Below are 14,557 nucleotides of genomic sequence, written 5' to 3'. Positions count from 1 at the left end.
ACTCTAGGCACGTAGGAGATCGAGGTGCTACTCGTATCTGTCGTAAAATTCATCCGAGAGGTATACGAGGGCAAACGCGAGTGATAGCAAAAAAAAAAAAAGAAAAAAGAAAATAGAAAAAGAAAGAAAGTAAAAAAGAAAAGAAGAAGAAGAAGAAGGAAAAAAAATGTAAAGGATGGAAGGTAAAGACCTTTCCTAGGACAAGAAAAAGGATTTCTCTTCCGTCTGACGGCGTATAATGCTACTCGTTTATAAAATCGTCTTTAGTGTATACATACACACGTTTCTTGCTTATATATTACGTACATTTACGTATGTATTTGTGTATGATGTAAGTGGTGAGGTGGGGGGAGGAAAGGGTAGGAAAAGAAAAGGTGAGGGGGTAAGGAGTTGTGTGTATGAGGGGGTTCAGTAATATCGGAGAAGAAGTAAGAAGAATAAATAGAAGGAAGAAGAAGAGGAAGAAGAAGAAGAAGAAGAAGAAGAAGAAGGGGTGGATTTGTTCAGGGGGTAAAAGGGCGTGGGTGGGAGAAAAAAGGGGGATTGCAAAAGTACAAAGTATAAGTTGGAAGAATACAATGCAATTTTCTCGTTCGCATATTTCCCATCTTTTTTCATATTTCTTTAAGAACGCGAGTGTAACGTTCTTTTTCAAATACACGTGTATATAAATAGATATATGTGCATGTATGTGTGTGTGTATGTGTGTGGATTAGTTTATAGGAATATATGAGTGTATTTATACGAATATGTATGAATATGTATCTGTGTATTTTGATATAAAACGTACGTATTGGCTATTGTGTTTTTAATAATAAATTATGTTATTTCTATTTTATCTAGAAGATTTTTATCATTTCAAGATTTTTAACCGAATTATATATTTTATAGATGTGATTTTTTATTTATATTATTTATTTATCATTGTGTTGTTATTTTGTCGTAAGAGAATTGTTAAAATAAGGTAGAATTATTGTAATAAAATTATTTTTAGTTTGTGGACATTTTTTTTTTTGACAAGGCAGAGTTGCATCAGAGTTTTTTAAACTTTTTTTTATACATTTCTTTGAAAACAGGGATTATTATTTTATTATTATTATTTTATACACATATTATATAATAATAATAATAATTATTATTATTATTATTAACTGGCATTAGAAACTCGAAAATTCATTGCCGCAAATACTAAATCCCGTTAAAAAATAAAAATTAAATAAAAAAATAAAAAAGAATGCAAATCAATACAACAAATGGTAAAACTCATCATCGAACTTTGCAAAATTGATTTTCAATTTAATTAAATATCCTATATCATTTTGAGAATAGAAAAAAAATTCAATAGGAAAATTTGTGAATAAACGATGAGTAAAATTACTACTACTACTACTACTACTACTACTATAATTTTACGTAATACTAAAACTCATTTCGCTCAAGTTTGAATTAGAAATGGAAAGAGAAAGGGCTATATATATATATGTAGGAATAAAAAGGGAAGACAAAATAATAAAAATAAAAATAGAAATAAAAAGAAGGTACGAGCAGCTGGGGTATCTTGAGAAATTTCGCGAATGAATACGACTATTCGAATCGTTCTACGTGCTATCCGTTTGGTTTAAAGAGAAATGAAAGAAGAAGAAGAAAGAAGAAAGAAGAAAGAAGAAGGAAGAAGAAGAAATAGAAGATGGGAAGTAGGGGAAAGGAAAAGAGAAAGAGAAAATATAAAGGATTTCGAAATGAAAATAAGAACCTGATACGACGTGGGTTTTTCTCTCGGGAGGATTGCGGATATCTCAAAGCATCTCACGTATATAAAAAGCAAACTAAAGACATGATTTTCTCTTTCTTTTTTCTTTTTTTTTTTTTGTTTCTTACCCTTTTTTATTTTCACCGAAAGATGGGCATTCATTTTTTCTCAGAAACTCCCCCTTCTTTTCTTTCTACAACTTTTTCTATTTTTCCTAGTATTTTTCGTTTTATGATTTAAATTTGATTTCTGAATTCGTTTTTTCTATTTTTCTTTTTTTTTTTTGTATTTAAAGTTGAACAAATTTTTTATTATTATTATTCTTCTTTTTTTTTTTTTTTATTCATTTGGGACCATGGTTTTTTGTTTGATTTTGTTCCTCAATTTTTTGTTTTGTTCACTTTTTTTTTCTTCTTATTAAATACTAGGTTTTTAGTTTTTATTCATTTATTTATTTAATTTTGATTTCATTTATTTATTAATTTTTTTCAGTTTAATACCACTTTTCATTTTTTTTATTGAATTTTTAATTTCACTTAATTATTTAAATTTTTTATTTCATTTATTTATTTAATTTTTATTTCATTTATTTACTTAATTTTTTCAGTTTAATACCATTTTCATTTTATTTCAATTTATTTCTCTTTAGTACGAAATTTTTATTCATTTTTTTTTTTTTTTTTTATTAAACATGTGTTCGCCATTTCAAAAATTCGAAAACAGAAAACAAAAAGAAAAGAACAAATAAAATTATTTGTAAAATCACAAAATGTGAGGCATTTATAAAGAGGAAAAAAAATAGAAGAAATATATAATCGAATTGATATAATAAATGTTATTAGAATATTTGAATAATTTTATTTCTTGTCAAAACAGATTGAAGAAAATCGATGAACTAGTTTTTCCCTTTTTAAAAGTTTCAAGTTATCCGAGAAGAAGGAAGCCGTATGCGCTGCTGAAAGGATTATAACATATAAAGAAGTCCCATGAAGCTTCAAAAAAGAACATGTAGTAGAAGAAGAGGGGTGAGGGAGGTAAAAAAGAAAAAGAAAAAAGAAAAAGGAACGAAAGAATGTCACGTAACAGTTTATCTTTTAATCTACTTAATTATCTTAACATTCAAAAAGCCTATTATCCAATAAAATAATCCTCAACGTTATTACAACATTATTAAAAATTATAATTTCGATTGGAAAGATGCACAGCGTTTGGGTTGCGTCAGGGTTGCATCAGAATTTCCCAGGTTCAATTCTGATGCAATATCAGATTTACTACTAAAAATTAGCTTCAAATTGCAAAACAAACAAAAAATTTAAATGTAAAAAATATATCTAAATATAAAAATATAAATATTAAATTCTAATAAATAAAAAACTAAAATAAACCTAACTTCAAAATATAGAGGAAAAAGAAAACGGTGAATAAAATTAAATAATAATAAAAATGTATAATTATAAACGTGTGAGTGTTAAAGTTTGATAAAATAAAATTGTAAAAAATAATAACTTAAACAAAAGAATAAGAAAGAAAGGAAAAAAGGAAAGAAAGATAAATAAAAAAAAAAAAAAAAAAAAACGAAGAAAGTAAAAATGTAAAAGAAAAGGGGGGGAGGGTTGTGTTTCTTTTTCATCCACAATTCGGCACGTGCTAACTGGTAGGCTAGTTCTCACTCAATCGTACATTTTAACTTACTTTACTCACTCACTCACTCGTTCGTTCATTCGCTTACTCAAATCTACCATCTTTGTCGTTTTCTTCTTCCGTCGTCGTTTCAATTAGCTCCGAGAGATTTACGGCTTTGCATTCACGAACGCCTTGTCGCGCGAACCTGAGAAGAGTCCTCGAGATACTGGGGAATTCACTCGACTTGAATTGAATTCAAACGGGCCGACAATGGCGGGGCAAACGAGGGGTACTTACGAGAACCCGTCCTACTCGTTCTACCCACTACTACTACTACTACTACTACTACTACTGCTATTACCCTTTTTCTATCTCACTCTTTCTCTCTCATCGATGCAACCACCCGTAGAAGAAAGTATTACCGTAAATTTATGAGAGTTCAGATGAATTCGTCCACTTCATACTTTATTATACCTAATATATCATACTTTTCTACTATTATTTATTCTTACTTTTCGGATTTTTCAATCATCGTATTTAATGGTATTATACCTGTGATAACAATTTTACAAAATTGAGGTTATTTAACGGATTAATAATATGAGTAATTGGAAATATTTTATTTTATTTTATTTCATTTTTTATAGTAAACAGTTATCACAAGTATTATTAGAATTATACATATATTTCATTTAATAGTATAATATATATTTTTTTGTCGTTTAAATTACGAGTCTAACTTAGTCTCAAGTGACTCAATTGATTCACGTTCCTCCATTTTCCCGCGTTTTCCAGTATATCCGCGTGACTCAATTGGTTCACGTTCTCCAGTTTTCCCGCGCTCCTCAATTTTCCCGCGTTTTCCAGTATATCCGCGTGATTCAATTGGTTCACGTTCTCCAGTTTTCCCGCGTTCCCCAGTTTGCCCGCGAATTTCAATTAGCAAACTTCAATCATGATTGAAATTTTACACGAAATGTTAGATGTTTGACTTCAAAACAAAACTTTTCTTTTTATAGTAATTTTTATCGAATACCCAGACAATTTAACTTTTTTTCCCTTGACACTTCTAAAAAATAAAAAAAAATTAAAAATAAAAAAAAAAAAAGAAAGAATTGGAATAAATGCATTAGTTTGATAGATTCATAGATTCGTCGAAAGGTTCTTTTCGAGACATTACCCCAATATTTACATTCCCCCTACGGACTCCTAAGAACCCCTAAAGCTCTACTACCACCCTTCCATCCCTCTCTCTCTCTCTCTATCTCTCTCTCTCTCTTTCTCACTCTACTCGACAGGTGAAAAAACGCCTCTGGGAAAAAGAGACACGGGCTGGTGCGATATAAACAAAATTAAAAAACACTTGACTTTATTTCTCTAGGAAGGAGAAGAAAAAAAGAAAAAGAAAGATAAAATAAAAAGAAGAGGAAAAAAAAATATAAAAAAGATCATGAAACACAGTGACGGAAACACGGACCGGGGTAAAAGGGCGAAAGTCTACGACGACGGAAGGACATCCACGTGGATTCCTTGGCAAAGTGAGTATTTTCTCTTACTGGAAAGAGCTAAAACGAAACTAAAGAATGAAATAAAACTGAAACGAAAAATAAGAAAAAATAGAGGAATGGAAGAAGAGAAAGAAAAAACAACGAAAATGAAGACTGGAGTGGGGGGTAGGGGGTGCGTGCTCTCTCGACCGTGGAGACGATAAAACGATCGACGAAAAATTCTACCCCAGACATTCTTAAAAAAAAAAAAAAAAAAAAAAAAAAAAAAAAAAGAAGAAGAATAAGAAAGAAAGAAATAAAGAAAGAAAGAGAAAAATATTGCAAAAAGGGGGATAGGTAGTCGGTGTAAAAATTTAAACGCCATCATATTCCTTTTTTCGTTCATTCCTCCTACCCCAAGAACCCACCCCTTTCATACAACAACGTCCTAGATTTTCCCTTTTTCACGAATTCGCACGAATTTATTATAATACTTTTGTTTCTCTCTTTTTTTCATCGTGTTCTGTATTGACAAAAATAAAATGTAATAAAAAAAAAAAAAAAGAAGAATATGAAATAATAAAAAATTGATAGCTTTTATTTTTTGTACACAAATAGTATTGGTAGTAGTAGCAAACGTGTACGACGATAGATGAAATATCACGGTATAGTGATGCCAAGGCGTGTAATACTACCCAAGGCCAATATATATATATACATAGACTTGCGAAATTCCTATGTCGTCGACATACCTGAAAATTCTAAAGCTAGATAAAGAAAAGTGGTAGAAAGTAAAGATAAAAATCCATTACACGCATCGTGAACGTGGTTTTCCTCGTGCGAACATTCACAACCCCTTTGACCCGCCACGTTCCATTCCACATCATCCCCCCCCCCAGCACCCCCTTTTTTCTATACTCAACCCCTATCTTCTATCCTACCATCCTTTCTTCACTATCTTATAGTGTCTCACGAAGAATGAATGCTAGCAAGGTCGATCGGAGTATTGAGTGAAGGCATATGTGTGTACTATGTAAGTATATATGTATGTGTATGTGATAAAATGAGAGTGAGAGAGAAAGTATTGACAGGGATGGAAAATCGATACGATATTTCATCCAGCCCCATTCTCCTATCCCATCCCACCCCCTTCTCATCTTCCCCAGGTCTCCAAATCCTCTTCCCACCACCTCCTCTTTCTCCTACTCCTCCTACTCTTCTTCCTCTTTCTCCTTCTCCTATTTTTCGTCCTGCTAGTCCTTGTTCTCCTTCTTCTGAACCTTTTTTTCCTTTTTGCTTCTCGGTCTTGCAGTTTTCTTTTTTTTTTTTTGAAGTTGTCCTTTTTTTTTATTCTTCTTCTTCTTTTTCTGGTTGTACTTGTTCGTACTTGGGATAGGGAGTAGGGATGGGCACGGATGCGCTCGAGTACGATCATCCCTAGCGTACCCTCGAAAATCCTTCCAACGTTTATCCTGTTAAGGAGGCGTACGTTGGCGAACCGATAAGCTGACACTCGATGAGACCTACAGTCGACACCTTTTTGAATCGTTTTAGCTACCAAAAATGTTTCTTTCCTATTATACGTTTTATGTATACTTTGGATATCAACAGAAAAAGAAATAGGGTGGGGGTAAATGCAAAATATAATAAAGACATATTTGAAGAAGATTTTCACCCTATATTGGGTCATCATCCTTAACTTTCCCCCTAACAGGATACAGAAGTTCTAATTTAATCTAAAAATTATTTCAGTGATTAGTAAATTTTTTTTTTTAGCTAAATATGAATTACTGTATTACAGTAATGTTGTGATTTTATTTTTTACTTACTATAATTTTTTAATTATTTTTATTAATTAATTATTATATAATGTAATTATATTTTATAATATTAATTTAATTTATAAAAATTTGATATAATGTAAAATTACATTTTATTAATATTATTTAATTATATTTATTAATTTTTTACATTACTTAGCTCAATTAAAATTTTTATTTATTAAACTTGACCTATTTGAATTATATTTGTTACCCTAACTGTATTTTTAATTGATTTTATATCATCTTTGCAATTATCTACAATTAATCTAATTATAATTCTTATTTAATAAAAATAAAAATTTATTTATATTTTTGTTACAATTTGGTAAATAAATTGGGCCCTGTCAGTATTGCAATTTTAATAAAGCTCATGTATTAAATATTAAAAATTAATTTGTAAAAAATTGTCAACCAATTTTTAAGATACAAACTATCGTCAAGTTTGAATATTCGAACTGGTAAAATCTTTCTACCGTTTTCGAAATAATTTTTATAAATATATAAAAATACTTTTTTCCTATCGTACGATATATAAATCCTCGATGGAAGATCCATCGGACAGATTTGTATCAAACCATGTTCGATACAAATACACCACTTCTGTTCTTTCTTTCTTCCTGAATGAAAATGTAAAACACGATACGCTTCGATAAGATGAGAATAGAAAGATTTGTGTGATTCCGTGTATTCGTATATGTATCTGTATACATACACTGTAAATGTATATGCAAGAGTGGTACGTGTGTTGCAAACGTGAATTCAGAAAAATCAGCTGCAAACGTCCACTTCGTTCCGTGCCAGCGACACTTCAAAAACGAAACGCGCCGTTGGATCTCGTCCTGGTCTCTCGGATTTTTATATGCGCGCTCTAAAAATTGTCGTCTACATATTTTTCAAAAAAAAAAAAAAAAAAACGAAAGAAGGAAAACAAAAACACATAACATAACACCAAAAAATAAAAACAATGTAAAATAAAAACGAACATAAATAAACAAAAATAACTGAAATAACAGAATGGAACTATTCATGCCAATAAAAAGGATTATTTTTGATTTACAAAATTAATTTTCTAAAATTTTTTCGATTATTTTTATGCAATTTATGTCAAATTATAATTTGATAAATTTATTAAATAAATTATAAAAGAATATAAATAAATTTTTAATTAAATATCACCAAAAATCAATTCTACTTTCACAATCTCAACTTTTTATCGATTATACTTCAAATAAATTTTCTAATGTTTTCTTTTTGAATTATTTTTATGCAATTTATGTCAAATTATAATTTGACAAATTTATTAAATTAATCATAAAAGAATATAAATAAATTTTTAATTAAAAATCCCTGAGAATCAATTCTACTTTCACAACCTCCACAATCTTATCGATTATACTTCAAATGAATTTTCTAATATTTTTTCGATTATTTATATGCAATTTTGATCAAATTATAATTTGATAAATGTGTCAAATAAATCATAAGAAAAAACATATAATAAATATTTCATTCGATAAATCAATTTATTTATGAAGTTTAAATTCTTAATCAAAGATCCGAGGATAATTTCTCTTCACCTAACCTCAAATTCTTATCTAATATACATTTCATGTATTTTATTAATTAAGAAAATACTATAAATAAATTATAAAACAAACAATAATTTAATTGAATCAATTAGTTTTTTTATAATGTCAGATAAAATTCAAAATCAAAGAGACAAGAATAATAATACAAAAAAACATGAAACAAATGTTAATCGTAAAATGAATCAAAATGAATACCCAAAATACAAGATCTCCGTTTTACTATTACTTAATTTTTGATTTTTTTTGTCGAAGAATAAGTTTGTCCTTGTCGTCATTTTTATCGAGGTGTTTTTTTCGTTGCATTAGGGTTGCGTCCAACCTCGACAAATTGGATTCGATAATTGCGAGGTGAGATCGCACCAACCTAAGTTACGGAATCCCTAGTAGCAGGATTATTCTCGATCAAGGGGAAAATCAAGAGGACTAGGAGAAGAGAGGAATGAAGGACGAAGGGATGAAGAAAGAGGAAGAGGAGGATAAGGATGACGACCATTGAACGTATCCTCCAATTCTAATCATCTCTGATTATTCCAAGACCAGAGAAATATACGATGTTATCAATTTGATCTATATCATCTCAAATTTTCATTATATATATATATAATATTTAATCGATAATATTTTGTTGAAAATGTTTATAATAAAATAATAGAAATTATTTATTTATTTTTTGAGATAATATAAATACTTTGTTAAAATTATAATTTAAAATGTTATAATATTTATATGAACAATGTAATTAAAAATTTAATATTATAATGGTTTATAATCATTAAATAAATAATATTTTATAGTAATTAAATAGTATTTTGTGTATAATACTATTAATTAAAATTTCTAAAATTATTAATTACAATAATAAATAATAACAATATATACATGTATATAAAATAATATAAAAAATATTATTTTAATATAAGACAATATAATTTTATATTTAATATAAAATAATGTAAAAAATATATAAATTAAAATAATACTATAAAAATAATAATATTAATAATAATATAAAATATATATATATATATAAAAATGATATAATATTTTATATATTGTAATAATATAAATATATATAAATATAAAAAAATTTATATAAATTTAAATATTAAATTGAAATTTAATGTACTATAATATTAAATAAAAAATTATATGTAAGATATTAAATTTTTATAAATAAATTATATAAATATATAAAAATAATATAATACTTTATACTTCAAATAAATGAAAGTACACCCATGTAACATTAATTACCAAAACCATATATTTAATAAAATAAATATTTAATAATTCACCTAAATAATAAAAGAACATTTTAAATACTCAATTAACAAAAAAAACTATACATCTTTATATTCTTACTATCCAAATAATTAAAATCAACTCTACAATAACTCGAATAAAACCACCAACATGAGCAACAACGATTTAACCAATTAATAAATATTTCCAATTCCCAATTGGATTACAAACAATATAACCATCACAAACGTTAAACAATTCAAAATAAAAACGTCAAAATGAACTATTCTCATTTCTTTATATAACAAAAAAAAAAACCTACCCAAAATTGATGCACTTTATTATTTCCTTCTTGGGACTGAAAAAAAAAGAAATAAAAATAAAAAAAAAAATAAAATAAAAAATTTACTTTCAAATAACATTGACGAATCATCCTAAGGAAAAAAAAGAACAATAAAATTAAATTAAAAATAAAAAAATAAAAAATAAAAACCAGACCTGCGATGACGTTGTTGGGGCCAGTGATTGAGGGGAGACTGAGGGTGGTGGTGGTGGTGGTTAATGGAAGGATGGAGGATAAAAGATACTTCGAAATAAAGAAAAAATATATATTTGGGTCAAATGTCATGAGATTAAAAAAAAATTTCTCGATTAAATAATATCGATTTACTCATACGTTTGCAAACGAGACACACACAGATACACATATTTATATCTATGTAGGGACACATCGAAAGAGGATTCTGACTCCGGTTCCATGTACACGTTTTCAACCACATTATGTACGCAATATGGGTACGTACGGTGAACCACGAACGATCACCGCGGATCAGCAGTGGTTAAATCCGTCCACGTAAAAGGTTCCGTTTAAATCCACGAATCCCACGAATCCTCGTTCACAGGAATTTCTATCGGTAAAGTGAAAGAGAGAGATAGAAAGAGAAGAGGAGGAGGTAGGAAGAGGAGAACTGTAGTACCGGGTCCGGGCCAGTAGTCCAACGCGTATCACGTATAACCGATTCTATCGTTATCGAATCCTACGAAAGGCGTTATCCAATTTTCTAGGTAACCATTGTAAAAGTGAAAATAATGGAAAACAAATAGAATTGAAAAAAAAAAGAAGAGAAAAATTAAGAAAAATAAAATTATATTATAATTAAAATGTTGATTTCTTGATGAATGAATTACGAACAATATTTGAATACACTGTAAACTTTTGTATGGTTGAATTTAATCTGATGATTTAAATCATTAATGATTGCTGAATACTTAATTATTAATTCTATATTATTATGTGTGTAATATAAAAGGGAAAATATATATAATATATATTTTTTATAAAATATAAAAATAATAAAAATTATTAACAAGGTTAACCCACAATATATTTTATATAATATGTGTGTATTTTATATAATATTATATAATACTATAATAATATTTTTATTTATATATAATATATATATATATTAATTATATAATATATAAATTAAATAGTAATATAATAAAATATAAATTAAATAATAATATAAAATAATATATATGAATTAAATAATATATTTATGAAAAAAAAATATAAATAATAGAATTAAATAATTAAATATTAACATAACAGTGAAGTTCAACCTTTTTTGTTTTAATCAGTTAACTCTAATCAACTTTAGTAACATAAATAATAATATGGAAAAAAAAAAAAGATAAAATTAAAATAAAATATAAAAATAATAAAAATAATAGAAACAATGAAAATAATAATACAAAAGTTATCCACAATAAATTTAACATGACTATATTCTATTACAAAACATATTATTTCCCATCATGGTTTTGATCTAACTAAATAACACGAATAATTCATTTATTCTGTTATAATTGAATGAAAGAATAATGTAATAAGAAACGAAGAAAAATAATTTGATCCTAATTAATGGAATACAAACATCAGTAGAGTAGTTCGTTTCCTGTCTGGTTTAGGTCAAACCAGTTTACTAGAATCGTTTATGAATATTGAATAATTAATCATCCTACCTAACAACCATCATAATATCTACATATACATCTCAACATATACATACATGCATACATATATATATGTATGAATGTATTTACTGTAGTATTATATCGTTGAACCGATAATTAATTAAATTACAATCCGAACACATCCACGTTATATCATTAACTTACTCCCAACGGGTAAAATGGGTAAATAAGTAAACCCATATCCTTGAATAAAAGATAATACATATACAAAAGTATAATATAAAATATGATCAGAATATTTCACAAATTCACCAACTAAACCTTCCCCTAAAACCCCAATACACCCCACTCCTACCTACTTTGTACGATTTTTCATTTTACCCCGCGTGTCATTTGTTTGGTTTTATTTTTCTCTTTGATTTTTTTTTTCCTTTCTTTTTTCTCTCTTTTTCAACGGTTCCGATCCAATCGGGATGAAATAAAAAACAAAACAAAACAAAAAGATAGAACTGAAAGAAAGAAAGTAGTAAAAAATAGGAGGAGAATGAGGAGGAGGAAGAGTGAAAGGGGTAAGGGGTAGGAGAAATAAAAAACACACAAAGGAAAATAAAAAAGGTACGGGGTTGGGTAGGGGAAGTGGGTGAGGGAATAAAAAAAAATTGCACCGAAGCGTTCCAATAAAGTTCTTTGATGATCCCCGGATCCGTTGTTTAGACCGTGCTTGGAATTCACGTGACTTTAAAATCACGTCCCGCGTCGCTGATTTTTTCGGCCATCGAATAAATATTCGGATTTATTTCCTACTAGCCCTTTTGTTTTTTTTTTGTTTTTTTTTTTTTTATCGTGGTTAAATAATAAATTATATTTATTAATATGTAAAATAAATGTTGATGTATTCGTTTAACCCTTATACGTGTCCTACTTGTGTGTATTAATTTTTAAGATAATTTAATTATATATATAAACACATACACACGTGTAATTATATTTTTTCAATTATTTGCATTAATTTAATACTTATTGCAATATTTTTTAATATAAATAAAAATATGAATCAGTTTTTAATAAATAATTTTAATATTTATTATTTAGATTGTTGATATTAAATTTTGTTTAAATATTTTACTCTATCGTTTTGTTATATATATATATGTAAAATAATATAATTAATAATATAAAATAACATAATTAATATAATAATAATAATTATATTTATTAATTTATTATAATAACATCTATATAATATTATTTATATCTATATATAACATATTATATTATTAAATAACATATTATATTATATAATATGTTATTATATATTATTAATTTTATTAATAATATTATTATATTAATATTATTATAAATAATATTATTAATTATTATTAATTTATATATAAAATTAATATTTAATTATATATATATATATATAATATAATATAATATTTAAAAAATTAAATTATTAAAAAGAATCAATATTTTTAATTTTTATTTTTTTTAAATTCAATATTATATTTAAAAAAGTGTAATATGCACTGTATAAAAAAAAATAATTATTAAACCCTTAAAAAATCAATTAAATTAATTAAATATATTCAACAACAAAAAATAAAAAGAAAAGAAAGTTACTTACACTGAAGGGTATAAGTGAATTCTTCACGGAAGGTACCATCCATTGCTGGAACAATGACATTATAACTTGACAACCAACGACCACCTCCAAGATGCGTTTAATCAAAAACCTATAAAATAATAAAAAAAAAAAACAATAATAAATATCAACACGTTAATAATGTGTTTACATGATTACTAAAGAAAAAGAATAAAATTAAACTAAATTAAATTAAATAAAAAAAAAAAAACATAGAAAATAAAACCTGCATATACATATATATATATATATACACCCAATACACAAACATACACACACACGTAGGATAAAAGTAGGAAAGAAAAATATATATGAAAAAAATACACCACACGAAACATACACAGGGATGAAAAAATAATAATAACAAAAAAAGAAAAAAGAATACATACGCAAACAATATCTACGATACGAAGAGTGGAAAGCCAATACCTTTATCTATCTCACACACAAACTCATATATAAACCTACACATTGATAAAACGTGTCGTTATTATTTTGAATAACGCGTACACGCGCGTGTTGTACACCACCGTTCAATTTCACCCTGGTAAACGTTGTCTACCACCACCACCACCACCACCACCACCCGTTTTTATCTCCCGAACTCGATGTCCCGTCATGCTTCTGTGTTTCCAGCTTTTATTACTATTGTGTCGAGCATACGAATGAATTCCAGGAAATTTTATCCAAACGAAAGCTACCCTACCCCTCTCACAAACCCTCTACCTACCAACCACCACCCCCTCAAACGGTCAACGACGACGCTAGTCGCAATTTGATTCTATGATATCTATTAAATATCGTGACCGTTGTACCAAAAAATACTTTTACGTTATTTCATTTTCTTCTTTAGGTTAAAAGTCGCTTATCTACTCTGTGCCCTCTTTTTTTCGTTTTTTTTTCTTCTTTTTGTTTTATTTTTCTTTCCCTCTTTCGTGATCTTCTTTTGTTCTCTTTTTTTTCCTTCTGTTTTTCTTTTTTTTTTTTTTAATCTTTTCTTGCATCGTTTTATTTCATTTTTGTTTTGTTTTTCTTGTGATTTACGCGAAAATGCATCAATTAAATATAATTTTAAACGTTTAAATGCTATGGGCGCATATATGCGTCCGACAAAAGCAATTAGCAATTGAATTAGGACGCATATATGTGCTCAACAATTTTTTTCACGTGAAATTCATTTTCTTTTTCTTCATTTTTATTTTTATTTATATAATCAAACATACACATTGTTTTGTTTCTTTTTTTGTGATTTACGAAATTGCATCAATTAAATATTATTTAAAAAGTTTGAATGCTATGAGCTCATAAATGTGTCGAATGATAGCAATTAGCTGTTAATTTAGGACGTATATATGTGCTCATCAATTTTTTTCATGTGAAATTCATTTTCTTTTTATTTATTTGATCAAACATAGTTA

At 27.1% G+C, this 14,557-nt stretch overlaps 1 protein-coding gene across 3 annotated transcripts in view; it reads right to left on the bottom strand.

Moving 5' to 3' along the window:
- The window catches only part of mdy (diacylglycerol O-acyltransferase), a 171,621-nt gene that overhangs the window by 27,220 nt on the left and 129,844 nt on the right, over positions 1 to 14,557 (bottom strand). For all 3 annotated transcript variants that reach the window (XM_015321627.2, XM_015321625.2, XM_015321626.2), the window contains one exon: positions 13,122 to 13,230. In XM_015321627.2, coding sequence (XP_015177113.1) covers positions 13,122 to 13,230 — 109 coding nt within the window. The remainder of the gene's footprint in view (positions 1 to 13,121; positions 13,231 to 14,557) is intronic.

Source organism: Polistes dominula, unplaced genomic scaffold, assembly GCF_049000335.1.
Source record: "Polistes dominula isolate Pdom_NZ unplaced genomic scaffold, Pdom_raw_medaka contig_32, whole genome shotgun sequence".
Classification (NCBI taxonomy): Eukaryota; Metazoa; Arthropoda; class Insecta; order Hymenoptera; family Vespidae; genus Polistes; species Polistes dominula.
Note: the sequence above shows the minus strand (reverse complement) of the source record. Positions and strands in the feature narration are given on the sequence as shown.